Source organism: Anopheles coustani, assembly GCF_943734705.1.
Source record: "Anopheles coustani chromosome X unlocalized genomic scaffold, idAnoCousDA_361_x.2 X_unloc_1, whole genome shotgun sequence".
In the NCBI taxonomy this organism is placed as follows: domain Eukaryota; kingdom Metazoa; phylum Arthropoda; class Insecta; order Diptera; family Culicidae; genus Anopheles; species Anopheles coustani.
The window spans coordinates 479,640-497,533 of record NW_026525048.1 but is presented as its reverse complement, the minus strand read 5'-3'; the positions used below and the strand labels follow the sequence as shown (position 1 = coordinate 497,533).

General features: G+C 45.3%; 2 protein-coding genes across 2 annotated transcripts; both read right to left on the bottom strand.

The window, feature by feature from the left end:
* Positions 1 to 605: 605 nt before the first annotated feature.
* On the bottom strand, positions 606 to 7,045 carry LOC131269826 (uncharacterized). The gene is made up of 3 exons (XM_058272355.1): positions 6,769 to 7,045; positions 5,977 to 6,699; positions 606 to 721 (listed from the first exon to the last, which is right to left on the bottom strand). The coding sequence occupies exons 1-3, from the start codon at positions 7,031 to 7,033 to the stop codon at positions 606 to 608; spliced, it is 1,104 nt and encodes a 367-aa protein (XP_058128338.1). The 5' UTR covers positions 7,034 to 7,045.
* Positions 7,046 to 7,062: 17 nt separating this feature from the next.
* On the bottom strand, positions 7,063 to 12,899 carry LOC131269825 (uncharacterized). Its single transcript, XM_058272354.1, has 2 exons — positions 7,964 to 12,899; positions 7,063 to 7,076 (listed from the first exon to the last, which is right to left on the bottom strand). The coding sequence occupies exons 1-2, from the start codon at positions 12,897 to 12,899 to the stop codon at positions 7,063 to 7,065; spliced, it is 4,950 nt and encodes a 1,649-aa protein (XP_058128337.1).
* Between the last annotated feature and the right edge of the window lie 4,995 nt (positions 12,900 to 17,894).

The window sequence follows — 17,894 nt, the reverse complement described above, 5'->3', positions numbered from 1 at the left end:
AAGCAACGATAGCCATTCAAGCTCACTGGAGGACAACGATTGCAATGCGTAAGCAGCGAGCGATCTATCAAAGGAAGATCGGTGCAATCCGGACCATCCAGATACACTATCGGCGCTTCCGTGCTCAGTTGACGACTTGTGCTGCACACCCCCCCGTTCCAACATTGGTGGCATCGCGAAACGTTGAGCATCGGCAGCGTGAACTGGATGCGCTTCGACGACAGGACTGGTGGCACACGGCGTCTCATCGATTACGTTTCCCAGCGTTGCGGTCTGTGGATAAACGAGTGGAAATCAGTATTTTGCTAGTGTCTGCTGAGCTAGGTGAACGATACAGCACCGTAGGGCTATATTTGATGCCCGATCACTGCGGTGCGGTTCTGCCGGCGTCCTTTCGCGATCGGCGACACATTCAGCCGTTCCACACCCACAACGAACGCACTGCTCCGGAGAGCATCGATCGTCGGCAGCGCGAAAGGAATGCGCAGCGTTTGCGGTCCTGGTTTCACGGCGGAAATCATCGGAAACGATTCTTCGCTTTGTTGCTGTCCGAGGTCTCCAGCCGTACGCCAATGATGACCGAGGATCCCTCGAAGGATAGCCAGCTATGGAGCTCCGCTGTCCGTTGCCGTAGCCATCGAATCGTCGTTCGAGGTGGTTGTTTGTCCGGCCAGATCCATAGGATCACTTGCGTGTATTACCGCATCGATTTGCGATCGTCCTGTTTAAAAAGGTTTAGATTAGAAAAAGTAATCTGCGATGGATACTTACCAACAGACAGGGCTTTCGTTAACACAAAACATTAGTTTCAAAACATTCGGTTATAACAAAAGATTAGTCAGCACATATAGCCGAATTGACAGCTGGAGAAAGAGTGAGACAACTATGTGTCTAACTCGGGGAAGAGAATGTTAGAAACACTTTTGCTTCTAACGCCAGCTGTCAATTCGGCTTAGAACAGACAGCCTGATGATAGTGATAAGCCAAAAGGGAACTTCATCGATCAGCTGACGGATCGGCTGATCGAGAGGAGCGATGACCCTTGGCGTCAGCTTCGCCGGCAGGAGGCTATAAATAGGGCACGTTTGGGCGCGATGAGCGAATTGTGCAAACATAAGCGTTTAATAAAAAGACTAATTTTTTGGTTCCGCACCACAGCGGTCCCTAAGGAATTCTTTTCTTTATTTGCTTTTGCACAACGTTGGAACCGTTTCCAACAACATCAATATATCCAATCAGCATTTATAGAACCGATAAACAACTTTTGTAAAGTAGGTCAGTCTCATTACCAACACTTATTCAACCACCTGTAAACTAGCCCTAAGAAAAAGTGTTGGGTAAATTCGACAAAAAATCGGAACCGCTTCCGAATGACTCCACCAATATCGGAAGCGGCTCCGTAAGGTAGGTGCAATACTCCGAGCTCGGAACCGTCTGGAGCCGTCCGGAACCGCCCGGAGCCGCTAGTCGGCAGTCGGAGCCGTCGGAGCTGTCGGAGCCGTCGGGCCGTCCGAAGCCGTCCGGAACCGTCCGGAGCCGTCCGGAACCGTCCGGAGTCGTTTGGAGCCGTCCGGAGCCGGCTCCGGCTGTCGACTAGCGGCTCCGGACGGTTCCGGACGGTTCCGGACGGCTCCGGTCGGTTCCGGGCGGAATCGTGGGTTTTACTAAGCCGGAATCGGAGCCGGTTTAAAGATGCTCGGAAGCGGTTCCGGGCGGTGGGTGCGGTTCCGAGAACCCATCACTACTAAGAAACCGTATAAATAAATCGATACCGAATAGACCGCGGAACTATTCGGTGGACACTGATCGGACGTGGTCGTAATGCCCGTCGCGCATCCAGTAACTAAAAATCTCTGAGTTTTCATCTAAGTCCAAGTTGTACACGATGACAAACCCTTCGCTTCGATAAGTCCGCGACCGCGAGTGGTTTCACGCAGTATGCGTTGATACAAGGTGACCACGAATTATGGATACCGAATATCCACCACAGGCTATTTGCAAATAATAGCCGGCAGCGACAACTCCCCGCGATAGCAGCGTCTTCGCGGCCAATTTCAGTGATGAGCGCGCGAGCACCCCAGAGCCTTCCCTACCCAACCAGCCTGGGATGGGTTCTTTTTGAAAATTGAGCATGCCAGAGAAAACTCCATACAAAAAAAAACCAGCTCTCTTGGACTTAGCCGATTTTTGCGATGCCTCCCTCGATGATTGCCGTGCGCAGATGCCGCGATAGTGGCGAAGACCCGTCGCTCGCGAACTTAGCCAAATTTTTCGATCCCGCTCTCGAATTTTTCGATGGAGAGATCTTATTTGGGTGATCGAACTCCCGTACACGAGGAGCGCACCGAGCTCAACATTTTTCCATTGCGGCACATCGCGTTGTGCGTTTGTCTCAGTCACTGCGTGCATCCGTCGCTGCGTGCATCTGTCGCTGCGTGCTCCGTCGCTTCAAGCATGAGCTTGCATTTCTCCATTAGAACGATGGAGACGTGAATATTTTTTACTCCTTCGCTGCGTTCATCACATGCGTAGAGCGATTTTGCCAGATCGACGTAAACAAAGCAACACGGTAAGTTCGCTAAAGTTTTTCGGCGATAATTACATATAATTTTTACATTTCATCTATTGCAGGGTATTCAATGAACTATCAACTATTCAACCTACGATCCTAGCTAGTTGGAGACATCTTTTTACGCAGAATGATAAGTTCCGGAGCAACGCACCTGACCGATAGAAGCTGAGCAAAAAACTTCCTCAACTAGCAGGTAAGCTCTGCAGTGAAGTATGTATATTTCATACGAAATAGTTTATTGTATAGTGTGTATGCTGTTCTTGATGGATTATCGATGTTAACTTAGTTTTCGGTGTTATTGGATTCACAAGAAATCCAGAAAAAAAAGATAAAAACGCAACAAACCATTTCGTCCAGTGTATTCATTCGCGCAAGAGCTGTGACGTCACAGCCGCGCGTAGAAGCGAAAGAAAAAATCTCTCGGAAGTAACTCTCGGGTCTGGGGCTCTCGCGCGCTCACCTCTCAAAAATTGCACGGATGCCGCTGCTATTGTCACAACTATCCGTTGAACGGATAACCCTCGGTTTTTGAACGGATATCAACTCATCGCGAGGTTAAAGCACGCAAAAGGTTATTTGGGTAGTAGCAATTTTGAGTGGCAAATGTATTTCCGTCTCACTCCAGCTCACAGTCGAGGCTACAGCGCTACCTACCGTCGCTACCGCGACTCGTCTCCCTCGTCCATCAATTGACCCGAACTATGAAAAGTTTTTTATTTATTATTTCCTTCCTACCCCGCGCCTATCAATGAGATTGGCGTCGGCTGTTCGTCGTCGATTCACCTTCGCCCCATTGATCCGCACTTCCTACCCCGCCCTAGAATGAATCGTTCATCAAACCGAACTTTTTTGCGTTTCGCCCCTCTACCGTTTCGTCCCTATCCCGCGCCTATCAATGAGATTGATTTCGGCTGTTCGTCGTTGATTCACCTTCGCCCCATTGATCCGCACTTCCTACCCCGCCCTAGAATGATTCGTTCGTCAAACCGAACCGTTATGCGTTTTGCCCCGCTACGTTTCCTCCCTATTCCGCGCCTATCGATGAAATTGGCGTCGGCGGTTCGTCGTCGATTCTTCTCTTTAATACTTTTTGCTCGCAGTAGGAAGACGTACTTCAAAGCGCTTGGCTGATTTTTAACACGTTGTGAAAGTCCCAAGGGGATTTTTGAAATATTTTCGACGCGAAAACGGGTCGGTCCAGGGCACGATGCGCAGTAAATTTCGACCCGATTTGACAGCGATGTTGACGGGCTGTCAGATTCAAATTTGATGGTGGGATCAAATTCAAAATGGTGGGTTCAAATTTAAAATGGTGGGTTCGAAAAAAATAATCCGTCTAGGTTCAAAAAAAATATTCCCTCTAGGAGAAGTAGCTGCCTCCTCATACCGCCATCTTTCCTCTTCAATCTCCCAATCTACCTGTAATTCACACTTCATTCAATTTTCATTCCACTTTTTACAGCCGGTTTGAAAGCACTCGTGGTCATCGTGAACAGTGATTGTGTTGGTGAGGTGATTTAGCTGTTGAAGAGAAATTTTTATTGCTTGGTTAGTAGTCGAGGATTGAACACTTATCTTTATACATACCGTACGATGTGCAGCCCGGTTGATCTATCGGCGATGTTTGAATGTGTCGTGTTAATTGTCTGTTTTATTTTACAGAACGATGGATAACTTTTCCTCAAAAATGCACGCGCTGAAGAAAAGTGGCGAATATAAAATCGTCAAACTAAGAGGTTGGTATTTGAAATATTTGACGACATTTGTGCAGCTTAATAATGTGGTTTCCTTGGTACTGTTTTTTTAGATTTTAACAGTGGAAGCATTCAGGCTACGACATCTACCGGAACCGAGTCAACTGAAAACCAACTTCCCCGACACAGTGTACCGTATCAAATTCCAAAAGCATCGACAAGTAGTGGTAATTATTGAAATCAAGATATAACTATTTATTTATAACATTCGTAAGTTACATATGTTGTATCGTTTATTTAAAGCAGGATTTTTCAAACACCAACCTACTCATACAACGCAACCTTCACGATCATCACATATCATACCACCATCACAGCCATCGAATTCCGGTAAGTGAATCAGAGAACAATTATTCTTTCATGAGTTCAGTTAACAAGTTCTTTCATCCATTTCCAGAGCCTTCACTTTCTGATGTTATGACCGTCTTGAAGGAAATCAACAGAAAGATTGATCAGCAGGATGAAAAAATGGACCGGATAGAAAGTATGCTGAAGCAGTATGATGCTAAAATAGACATTTTGATGCAGCAAAGTCAACAATTCGAAAATACGCTGAAGAAAGTTCAGCAAGATGTTAAACATAGCAGGACGGAAATTCAAATGTTGGTGTCATCGACGGTTCCTAGAGAAGGGATAAGCAGGCGAACAGATTTTGAATTCCAAAGGGTTTCAAGTGAAGAGGAGCTCAAAGACCTAGAAAGACGTCTTGGAGACTACGATTACCGTACAAAGTTAGTAGCATGGCTACAATCAAACATTAACCGAGCCGACCCTGAAAACCGGATGCATGAAGCGATGGATCTTATTTTATCCAAACAATTTGTTCCACAGATCAGTTGGACGGGAAGGAGTCTAAAGCAAGGAGAAAGGAAAATTAGGTTAAACCAGTTTGAAAAAGTTTTAGATGTTTTTAAAGAAATAGGAACTAACGAAAGCGTCACGGTAGCTATGAGTACTGTAGCTAACTTTTTCGTTCGTAAATTAAGGCATGCGCATGAAAGAACCCATTTATCCGATTACGCCAAAACATCGTGCCATAGTCATGTAAATAGGATTCCTTAAATTATTTATTATTCAAATTGATTTATTATTTACTCAAGTTCCTTATTTTTCTGTGATGTTACATTTTCGGTGGAGGTAAAATAAATTATAACTTATCTTTATTCATTTTGTTGTTTTATTGAGTTGCTTTGCTTTGTTTGTTTTCTTATTCTACTATGGTATGTACAATAGGGAAAAATACTGCTTCTTCGGGGTTTCTGGTAGGAACAGCAACCAACTTGCATCTTATTTGATGAAGAGGTATCTCTACACACTCTTCATTTAAGTTAGTTGGACATCCTTTGAAGATATATAGAAAACTAGATTCAAAAGGCTTGAGAAAGAATAAATCCTTGCATCGCATTTGTTTACCGGTGATACCAGTAATTTCCGAACCAACCGTCAATCCAATGGTAACGTTTTGGAATTGAACTATTGAATTATCCATCGTTAGACACCAACAATTCCTAATGTTGTTTTGCAATACAAATGATTCGCGTATGTAAGCTGTTTGTTTTCTAAACTTTTGATGAGGCATACGGAATTTCTCTAACTCAGACAGTCTGTTTACTGCTTGCTCTAAACTTTTCCATCCATGTCGAAGCAAACCTTTCAAAAATTGCAGTTTGTTTTCGAACGGGTATGTGGATATTGTGTTTAATGGACCAAAATGTTCTACTTCTTCCAAAATGTGTTGCAGGTTATGCACATTGCTGCTGATATAGCGTTCTCCGTAAATAGAAGCATAGTCTTCAACAAATTTTTTCATCATTTCTCCAGCAACCGGCCAGTATAGCTGATATACGGACGAAAAAAAAAGAGTAACAGAGCAGAAAAACAACAAAAAATGCTCGTATACATTATCCTCCAAATGTTCCTTCAGCAAGACGATACTTGCATAGTGTAAAAATGATGCATATTCGGACCCTTTCCAAAAATTTACATACTTCAATGTACGTAGCTTACGATGAATTTCAGAAGGAAGTTTTATCGTCTGCAAGGCTTGCGTTATTAATTCACTTTGAGTTTGGTCCCATTTTCTTTTTCCCAGTGTTCCGTTTCGCCAGCCCACTAGCAGTCTCTTCATGATGCCAAGATCGATAAGATGCAAACGATCTGCAACCACGACATCCTGGACTATGTCAAAATTTCTTAAATCTAAACGAGGTGTCGTCGTCCTTTGGTGTCCTGGATAGGCGCCTTCCCTGAATGCTTCATCAGTTCGTTGTGTTGCTTGTGTCCCAGAAAATACAATAGTGCGAGCAGCGCTGTCGTATTGACCTACGACGGTACATTTCTGGCAACTGCTGTAACCGGCATGTCCTACTACACCTGCGAAAATGAAATGAAAGAATAATTAAATCCGTGTATAATTATCTGACCATAAGTTTTGTAATCAACCTTTTATGAATGCTCTTGCTGGAGTGTCTGCAATAATGGCCCTTAGATGTATCGATACATGTTTCCCGTTGAAGTTTATTCCGTTTTCCATGATGTTGTTCATCTCCGTGACCATGGGACGTAAATATTCCTCAACGTTCGTCGGCTTTGTCATGCCGCAGAAAATAGCTGCCGTCATCACAGGAACTTTCGGCATCTCATGAATATTAAATAATATCGGCCAAAACTGCATGCTGCCACTTCTATGCAATGGTAATCCATCCATTGATATATTTAGTGATAAGTTGTCATGAGTTAGTCTTGCATTACTGAAAAACGGAAAAAACAAACTAGTTATTGACATTCTACGATATTTTTAAACAATAATAATGCTTGAAAACACACTAACGGACTTACCATAGTTGGACTGATAAGCATTTTTCTATACCGTGATACCAATACTGGCCACCGCTTATTTCCTTTATCTCGATCGATCCCCAGGAGCATTAATTTATGCGTCGTGCGACAAATCGCGTACATTAACATCAGTGGCGTCTGGTGACAAAATGAGATGGTTGTGCACCTTTAAAAAAAGTAATACCTACTTAGGTAAACCATATAACGTGTGTTCCGATAGCTCAAATCGATGGTTCAGCTTAGACTAAAATACATTTATTGATGTAACTTACATGTTATCTTAACGCTAGATCTTATTTCACAAATACTTATCGCTTATGTATTACTCACACATCTATTATTGATAACATAATTATCTTATGCAAAGGACTGTGCTACTGGGGCATCCTTTGCCTACTTTACGGCGCTAACATCCCGACCACCATAAAAATTCAAATTTTTATAAACTAATTAAACTATTTACACTGTTGAACCTTTCCTCCTTCCTTTCTGTTGCCCTCAAATGGAAGTACGCATAACTTGGCAACTGGCCTTTTCACTTTATCGGACTGAGTTGTGCGCAAAGTAACAACCCTGACTATCCCGTCCTTCCCTGGGTGCACTTCTATCACTCGTGCCAATGGCCATTTGTTTGGTGGCATATTATCATCACGAATGATAACCATTATTCCAGGTTCTATAGCCGTCGCAGGCATACTCCACTTATTCCTAACGTGCAGCTGATGCAGATACTCGGATCGCCATCGAGCCCAAAAGTGCTGAAATCGCTGTTGAATCACCCGCCAATGATTCAACCTGCCTTCCGGAATATCCCGCAGATCAATATCCGGGACCTGCTGCATATTTGAACCCGTGATAAAGTGTCCCGGTGTAAGTGCTTCCAAGTCTGCAGGGTCATCCGACATCGGAGTGATAGGTCGCGAATTCAGGCAACATTCTACCTGCGCCAACAGCGTGACCATATCTTCATACGTGGTAGCTGCGTCTCCCAATACACGATGTAGATGACGCTTCATCGACTTAACCGCTGCCTCCCAAAGTCCTCCGAAGTGGGGAGCTCCCGGCGGAATGAAACTCCATTTCAAACCTCGTTCGCTGCTCCAAGTTGTTACCTCTGCCTGAAATTGAGAGGAACTAACCAGATCATAGAGTTTACGCAGTTCGTTGGCGGCTCCCTTGAAGTTGGTGCCATTGTCGGAGTGCAGTTCAGCCACTAATCCTCGCTTCGACACGAATCTTCGGAGTGCCGCTATGAAGGCTGCCGTGGACAAAGAGGAAACCAACTCCAGATGCACTGCCCGCGTAACGAAGCACACAAACACTGCGATGTATGCCTTTGTGGGTGCTGCCTTCCTATGACCGCCCTTGATGTACACTGGGCCGCAGTAATCCACACCCGATATGGCAAACGGTCTCGCTTCCGCTACTCTTGCTGCAGGTAACTCTCCCATTGGTTGCACCACCAGCTTCGGCTTATTCTTGAAGCAGCTGACACACTGCCGCTGCACTTGCCGAACCACTGACCTCACTCCCATGATCCAAAATCGTTGTCGTAATGAGGTCAACATCAACTGTGGCCCAGCGTGAAGCAAGTTGACATGGTAATGTAACGCCAACAACCTCGCCAACGGATGGCCTTTGGGAATTATTATGGGATGCTTTGCTGCCTCATTCATATGCGCGTTCTGAAGCCGTCCCTTGACACAAATCAATCCGTCTTCGCCTAGAAAAGGATCGCAGAACCTCAAGCCCGAAGCACTCGGCAAACTCCTTCCTTTCTTCAACGTGTCCAGCTCTGCCACCAACTGCTCCCTCTGTGCCAAGTGGCAAAGCGTTGACTCCGCCTTCCTTAAATCCTCAGTGGTCAACGGTGCCATTTCCTCTGACGTTGGTTTTGCATGCGATCTTAGAGCATGGAGATATCGTTGACAATATCCCACCACTCTGCGCAGCTTAGTGTATGTGGAGCACAGGGAGAAGAGTCGGTCACTAAAGTTCTCTTCGTCAAGCGAAGAGGCTAGTACCGCTGTTGCTCGTTCTTCTCCTGTAGGTTCCAATGCCTTTGCATTGTTTGGCAATGCTGGCCACGATTCTTCCTCCAAGGAGAGCCATGTTGGCCCCGACCACCATTGCTTGGTGTCGATAAGTGCCTCCGGATCCACCCCTCTAGACACCAGATCCGCCGGGTTCTCGACTCCCGGCACGTGTCTCCATTGAGCTCCTTCCGCGTTCCGCTGGATCTTTGATGTGCGATTCGCTACGAATGTCTTCCAATTTCCATGAGGAGAATTCACCCAATGCCACACAGTCATGGAATCCGTCCATAAAAAGGCAGGTGCTCCTTCCGGCAGGACCTTCTTCACTAACCGATATAAGTTGCTGCCCAAGAGCGCTGCACATAACTCCAATCTAGCGATCGTTATCTTTTGCTTCAACGATACCAACTTCGATTTCGATATAAAGAAGTTCACTGTCGCCTTTTCGCCAACTTTCTGACAACGGATGTAACAACAAGCTCCATACCCCCTTTCCGATGCGTCGCAGAATATATGCACTTGTTTTTCCATACTGCTATCCGTTACCACTGGTCTTGGAACTTCTATCTTTGATAGTGCCGTAAGTTGGGGAAAGAACGCGATCCATTCTGCAAACAAGCCTTCTGGTAACACATCGTCCCAGTCCCAGCGTTTTCCCTTGGCATCCTTCAAAGTTACTATACGTTGCAAAAGCAGCTTTGCCTTCATCTTAACAGGATCGAGGAATCCTAATGGATCATATACTTTCGCGAGGCATCCTGATACCTGCCGTTTCGTGCGTAGGGTTTCGATCTGTGGCGGTAGCCTAACTTGAACACTCAAGACGTCCGACGATGTGTTCCACGACCAGCCCAATGTGGACACCGTACCTGTAGGCTCCGTCCCAAACTCATAATTTCCTGCCTTCGCGATGTGCTCTGGTGTGATTGCTGCAAGTGCTTCTGGCTCATTGGAAGCCCACTTGCGGAGGCCAAACCCTCCCATGCTGAGCAACTCACTGAGCTCCTTTACCATGTTTCCCGCTTCCTCTATGGTCGCTGCGCCGGACAAGATGTCGTCAACATAGAAATCATTTGCGCAGCGTGACGCCATGGGAAACTGATGCCCTTCATCTTCGAAAATCTTAAATAATGTCCTGATTGCTAGGAATGGTGCACACGCGGTCCCATACGTTACCGTATTCAGAACGTAGACCCCAACTGGATCGTTGGCGGTTTCTCTCCATAATATTCGTTGTAGATTTTTATCTTCTTCCGCCACCAAGACCTGCCGATACATTTTCTCTACATCAGCCATAAAGGCCACAGGCCTCATCCTGAATCTGAGAAGAATGACTTCTATGTCGTCTTGTAATCGCGGTCCAGTCAACAAAATGTCGTTTAAGCTTAGCCCGGTACCACAACGGCATGATGCATCGAACACCACTCGACACTTTTTCGTCAATCCATCAGTCTTCCAAACTGCATGGTGCGGCAGGTAAAACCGTGGCGTGCCCTCTGCCATCTTATCTTCTACATAAGTTGACACCTTTGTCATATGCCCTAATCTGATGTATTCGGACATAAATTCCTTGTACGCGGCACCCAGGTTCGGCTCCTTGATCATACGCCTTTCAATGGCCGCTAACCTTTTCAATGCTGGTTGAAGTGAGTCTCCCAACCTTTCTTCGAAGTTGGCTACCTTGGGCAACTTAACGACATACCTTCCCGACTCGGTGCGCCTCGTTGTGTTTAGATAAAGGTTTTCACATTCCTCATCTTGCTCGGACCGTACACGTTCTTCCGGTATCGCTTCCAGGCTAGCCAGCTTCTCAAATATTGCCCCAAGATCGTTGTCAGCCAAACAGGAACAGACGACCTCAGCTGCATCTTCAGAGACTCGTTCTTCCCTGCCGCATACAATCCAACCAAGGCTGGACTCCAGGAGCTTTGGCAAGTGAGGTGCTAACTTTAATTGACCTTGTTGGAGCAACTCGCCAAATAACTCTGCACCAATCAGAAGGTCTATCCGCTCACTCCGGAAGAATGCTGGATCTGCCAATATCAGTGCTTGGGGAATGTTCCAGGACTCCGTGTTCCGAGTTTGCGCTGGAAAGTTGGCTGTTATGTTTCGCAGCACCAACCAATTCACTCGAGACACAAAGGTTGACGCTCGTGATTTCATGGTAGCTACCACCATCGTCTCTGCCTTTAGCGAAACTGCTCCGATGCCGGACAAAGGTTTATTTAGTCGCCTTTTCTTCAGCTTCAACTGCTGTACCAACCGTTCGCTCATGAAGTTGGATTGCGACCCCTGGTCCAGCAACGCTCTAGCTGGAAATTCTCTACCTTCATCATTGCAAATCAACACCTGAGCCGTTGACAACCAAATCATTTTTTCTTGTGGAGGCTGCGAATCAACTGGAGCTGGTATGTACGTGGTGGCGCTTATGCTGCTCTCTGTTCTCGGGATAATCGGATTGGTTTTGTTGCATACTAAGGTGTGATGTCGTTTCTGACAGTTTCCGCATCTTGAATGGGCCTTGCAGAATCTTGCTTGATGCTCCTTTCCCAAGCAGTTGAAGCACAAAGACTCAACCTTCGCAATCTGTTGACGCTCTGACAACGACATCTTTGCAAATCTCTCGCATCTTGCGATATGATGATCAGCCTTACACAACACACACCCTCTGAGCATGTTGCCTGTCTGAGCTGCACAGGACATTGAAGCCGGATACGGTCTTTGTGTAGGCTTTCGAGTACCTTGATGGTCAGGATTTGCATTTGTTCCCCTGGTTGCCGGCCTCGTATCGATCCTGTTTTGCGTGTGGACGACCGAGTTTGTCAGAATCTTGATGCGCCGCTCACAAAACTCCATCAATGCCTTAAAGGTATCCGTCTTCTGCTCGGCTGCAATAAGTTCGAAAGCCATTAGTGTTTGCTCGTCGAACTTGTATCTTACCAGACTTGATAATGGGGTATCCCAGGAAGATACAGGCTCCTGCAATCTGTCCATCCCAAGCACTAAGCGCTTCGATTCGTTGACGATACGAGTCAATTCCTCCGCCGTTGCGGCAGCCATCGGTTGCAGATCCACCAACGCCTTGAAGTAGTCCCGTTTCAGCATCTTCGCATCATCAAACCGCTCCAACAAAGCTTGCCACGTACTGTTGTAGTTTCCTTCTACAAGCTTTACGTGGTCGAATAACCTGGCAGCATCTCCTTTTAGCGAAGCCAACAAATATTGCAGCTTCATTATGTCCGACAACTCTGCATCGTGAACCATTGCAGTGAAGCGATCCTTGAAGCTCATCCATTTTGTTTTGTCACCATCGAACGCCGGTAAATCGATTTTGGGAAGCCTCACTTGCGAATTTGTAAAACTTGCATTCGCCATTGTACTATTTGCAGCCGGCCTATGGCCGTCCGCCCCATCTTGCTTCTCCAACAGAAAGCCTTTCACCCGATGGAACTTCCCGTAGAAGGCTTGTTTTTCGGTCAAAAGTTCCACCGTATCACATTCTTCGTGTTCCGTTAGTAACTTTTCTCTCGCACTTTCGAAGTTACTCTTAGCCTCTTCCAACGAAATGAGGAGGCTGCTTATCTGGCATTGCTGGTTTTCGGTATAATTTTCGATGAACTCATAAAAAAAATCAACTCCCGCTAACTTGTCGTTGTATACGCGTTTCATCTGACGCACCATTTTGTCCGTAACCGGCATTTTCCTTATTGTTTCTGTCCCGAGAAATGCTAACCTTTATACGCAAACCGCTAACTTTTTGTGCCACACTGTAGCGTCGACTCAAATTCGCGCGCGCCTTGCTGGATTTGGTTGCCGCTTGACACGGTCGTTCACGTACAGGTCCAATGGTCACAATTTCACCACGGCAACCACCACGAACTAGTGAATCTAACTACCATCCACTGAACTCAAACTCTTTCCGCGAATCAACTCTCTAACGCGGTTTACTCCGGATGAATGTTACAAGAATCCAAATTCTATCCGGTTCGAAGGACCAATGTTTCGATAGCTCAAGTCGATGGTTCAGCTTAGACTAAAATACATTTATTGATGTTATCTTACAAGTTATCTTAACGCTAGATCTTATCTCACAAACACTTATTACTTATCTATCACTAACATATCTACTACTGGCAACATAATTATCTTATGCAAAGGACTGTGCTACTGGGGCATCCTTTGCCTACTTTACGGCGCTAACAACGATGTTTCCAACGAGAATCGTAAAAATTCCTGGTTGGGTCGTGTTGGATGCGAACGATACCGTAAAGTTGATAGATTTTGGATTTACTTACTGCTTGTCGAAGGTAGATGATGAGGATGAGCTGCGGCTGTCGGAAACCTTCTGTGGGAGTTTCGCATTCGCCAGCCCGGAGTTCGTCATTTGTAGACCGCACGCTCCGCAATCGTGCGACTTATGGACATCGGGAGTAGTTCTCTACATGATGTTGTTTGGCAGACATCCTTACGCCACCTGCAAAAAGAGCTACGTAAAAAATATATGTACGAACAGTTGAAGATCATATCGAAGGGCTACAGCTTCTCGGAAAATGTTACGGTAAGCGACGAAGTGAAGAAGCTTTTTAAACAAATCTTCATTCTTGTTGAAACCCGCATCAACGCTACTAACATGCTACAAAGGAGGAGGAGAACAAATCAGAATCGAAGAAAGAGTCAACTCCGCAACTGGTGTACCTTCTCGAGCTGGAACAGATTGAGCAGGACCTGATGGAGATTTCTAGAAGCGAACCATCACCGAAACGCTACACTGGTGAACCGTTGGTAATGGTGAACGGGAATGAAACTTCGTTGACATTTAATGGGCATTTGTTCCATTGTGGAGATTCAATAACAATCAAGGGACTTCAGATGAATCCGATTTCAGGTACAATTACCCGTCTTTCCCAGGAAAGCCTGTACTTCAAATAAGATAACCTGGACAGTGAGCAGTGTACCATTCTCTACCCTCTCAACAACCTGCTAAAGAAGGACGTACCATTCAAATGGAAGAAGGAACAAGATAGAGCGTTCCAAAAAGAAAAAAAAAATATCCAATTTAACGGATGCTTGGTACATTATTCACCAGAACTTCCTCTCTTGTTAGCTACAGATGCTTCTCCATATGGAGTTGGTGCCGTTTTGAGCCACGAATATCCGAACGGTACAGAAAGGCCTCTCCAGTTTGCGTCTCAGACGCTTAACAAAGTTCAACAAAAGTACATGCATGTTGACAAGGAGGCATGTGCGATCATCTTCACGGTAAAGAAATTTTTCCAATACTTATACGGAAGGCAGTTTACGCTCGTGACAGATAATCAGGTAATTACCAAAATACATAGAGCATAAAGGCATACCAGTAATGTCAGGCCTACGAATGCAATACTTCGCTACGTACTTACAAGGGTTTGACTATAAAATTCGGTTCAGAAAGGCCGCCGATAATGCCAATGCAGATACTATTTCACGCCTGCCTTTAAACGAGCAAGATACTAGTCAGATACACACCTGGGTCGCGCCAAGACAGACGTTACTTATCATATAGTGACAGATGCTACCAGTCATAGTGATAGGAGACAGGAAATAAAAACGGCGTGGTCAGAAGTGACACACTCGCATACAGAAAGCCGGCTGGTCAAGACGTGTTAAACAAGTGGTATCCGAAAGAGTAATAATATGACAGATAAAGAAAGAGAAGTGCGTTCCGGAAAGGAAAGCACAAGCCTACTTCGGTCAGCTCGTTGGTGCTATCGAGTATTTGCATTAATGCGGTATCGCTCATCGTGATATAAAGCCTGAGAACATCGTGTTGGATGCGAACGATACCGTAAAGTTGATAGATTTTGGATTTACTTGCTGCTTGTCGAAGGTAGATGATGAGGATGAGCTGCGGCTGTCGGAAACCTTTTGTGGGAGTTTCTGTTGGATTTTGCATCGACGTCCAAGTGTGTTAGAGCTTGCATCGACGTCCAATTGTCAGCGCTGCTCAGCGATGCAAGCTTTAACACCCTTGGACGTCGATGCAAAATCCAACAGAAACTCCCACAGAAGGTTTCCGACAGCCGCAGCTCATCCTCATCATCTACCTTCGACAAGCAGCAAGTAAATCCAAAATCTATCAACTTTACGGTATCGTTCGCATCCAACACGATGTTCTCAGGCTTTATATCACGATGAGCGATACCGCATTAATGCAAATACTCGATAGCACCAGCGAGCTTACCGAAGTAGGCTTGTGCTTTCCTTTCCGGAACGCACTTCTCTTTCTTTATCTGTCATATTATTACTCTTTCGGATACCACTTGTTTAACACGTCTTGACCAGCCGGCTTTCTGTATGCGAGTGTGTCACTTCTGACCACACCGTTTTTATTTCCTGTCTCCTATCACTATGACTGGTAGCATCTGTCACTATATGATAAGTAACGTCTGTCTTGGCGCGACCCAGGTGTATATCTGACTAGTATCTTGCTCGTTTAAAGGCAGGCGTGAAATAGTATCTGCATTGGCATTATCGGCGGCCTTTCTGAACCGAATTTTATAGTCAAACCCTTGTAAGTACGTAGCGAAGTATTGCATTCGTAGGGCTGACATTACTGGTATGCCTTTATGCTCTATGTATTTTGGTAATTACCTGATTATCTGTCACGAGCGTAAACTGCCTTCCGTATAAGTATTGGAAAAATTTCTTTACCGTGAAGATGATCGCACATGCCTCCTTGTCAACATGCATGTACTTTTGTTGAACTTTGTTAAGCGTCTGAGACGCAAACTGGAGAGGCCTTTCTGTACCGTCCGGATATTCGTGGCTCAAAACGGCACCAACTCCATATGGAGAAGCATCTGTAGCTAACAAGAGAGGAAGTTCTGGTGAATAATGTACCAAGCATCCGTTAAATTGGATATTATTTTTTTCTTTTTGGAACGCTCTATCTTGTTCCTTCTTCCATTTGAATGGTACGTCCTTCTTAAGCAGGTTGTTGAGAGGGTAGAGAATGGTACACTGCTCACTGTCCAGGTTATCTTATTTGAAGTACAGGCTTTCCTGGGAAAGACGGGTAATTGTACCTGAAATCGGATTCATCTGAAGTCCCTTGATTGTTATTGAATCTCCACAATGGAACAAATGCCCATTAAATGTCAACGAAGTTTCATTCCCGTTCACCATTACCAACGGTTCACCAGTGTAGCGTTTCGGTGATGGTTCGCTTCTAGAAATCTCCATCAGGTCCTGCTCAATCTGTTCCAGCTCGAGAAGGTACACCAGTTGCGGAGTTGACTCTTTCTTCGATTCTGATTTGTTCTCCTCCTCCTTTGTAGCATGTTAGTAGCGTTGATGCGGTTTTCAACAAGAATGAAGATTTGTTTAAAAAGCTTCTTCACTTCGTCGCTTACCGTAACATTTTCCGAGAAGCTGTAGCCCTTCGATATGATCTTCAACTGTTCGTACATATATTTTTTACGTAGCTCTTTTTGCAGGTGGCGTAAGGATGTCTGCCAAACAACATCATGTAGAGAACTACTCCCGATGTCCATAAGTCGCACGATTGCGGAGCGTGCGGTCTACAAATGACGAACTCCGGGCTGGCGAATGCGAAACTCCCACAGAAGGTTTCCGACAGCCGCTGCTCATCCTCATCATCTACCTTCGACAAGCAGCAAGAAAATCCAAAATCTATCAACTTTACGGTATCGTTCGCATCCAACACGACCCAACCAGGAATTTTTACGATTCTCGTTGGAAACATCGTGATATACCTCGCCAACGAATTATATCGCGAGACAACCAACGAGAGGACGACAATTCTCGTTAGATAGCTCGGCTATCGAAAAAATAAAAAGATGGTTCTCGGGTAGTATCGAACCCGCATTGATCCCCAGCTTGATGGATCAATTATCCTATCCTGCCATCAGATAGGGCCATCGGCTATTGATAAGAGATGGGCGCTAAAACAGAAATATAAATTAGGAGAGTCCTCTGGAACGACGCTGAATGAACGTCTCTCTCCAGATGAAGTATCTAAAAATAGATTGCGATGATCTTGCTTGGATTGCTTTCGTGCAAAGTGAATTCCCCGGAGCTTGCAATCGGTGCGATGAATATTGGCACACAAACAAACAGTTCGCGTTTCGGATGCTGGTGGATCATTCGTCGATACTAGACCGATGTACACGGCCAATACATCTGAACAGACGAAGCGTGGCGCGTCGTGATCGTTTGAGTTTCATATACGCTCAGTTCATTTATCTTACGAAAATTCCTGGTTGGGGATGTTCTCAGGCTTTATATCACGATGAGCGATACCGCATTAATGCAAATACTCGATAGCACCAGCGAGCTTACCGAAGTAGGCTTGTGCTTTCCTTTCCGGAAGGCACTTCTCTTTCTTTATCTGTCATATTATTACTCTTTCGGATACCACTTGTTTAACACGTCTTGACCAGCCGGCTTTATGAAAGCGAGACTTCTGACCACGCCGTTTTTATTTCCTGTCTCCTAGCACTATGACACGTAGCGTATGTCACTATATGATAAGTAACGTCTGTCACGCTTAGCGCGACCAAGGTGTATATCTGACTAGTATCTTGCTCGTTTAAAGGCAGGCGTGAAATAGTATCTGCATTGGCATTATCGGCGGCCTTTCTGAACCGAATTTTGTAGTCAAACCCTTGTAAGTACGTAGCGAAGTATTGCATT

What these genes read in the sequence shown, in the direction of transcription:
- LOC131269825 (XM_058272354.1), bottom strand. Translation starts at nt 12,899, where the DNA reads ATGCCGGTTACGGACAAAATGGTGCGTCAGATGAAACGCGTATACAAC.
- LOC131269826 (XM_058272355.1), bottom strand. Translation starts at nt 7,033, where the DNA reads ATGGATGGATTACCATTGCATAGAAGTGGCAGCATGCAGTTTTGGCCG. An exon ending in AGCAAGAGCATTCATAAAAG is followed by an intron (nt 6,700 to 6,768) that starts GTTGATTACAAA and finishes TCATTTTCGCAG; the next exon opens with GTGTAGTAGGACATGCCGGT. An exon ending in CAAACTGCAATTTTTGAAAG is followed by an intron (nt 722 to 5,976) that starts GTTTGCTTCGAC and finishes CTTTTTAAACAG; the next exon opens with GACGATCGCAAATCGATGCG.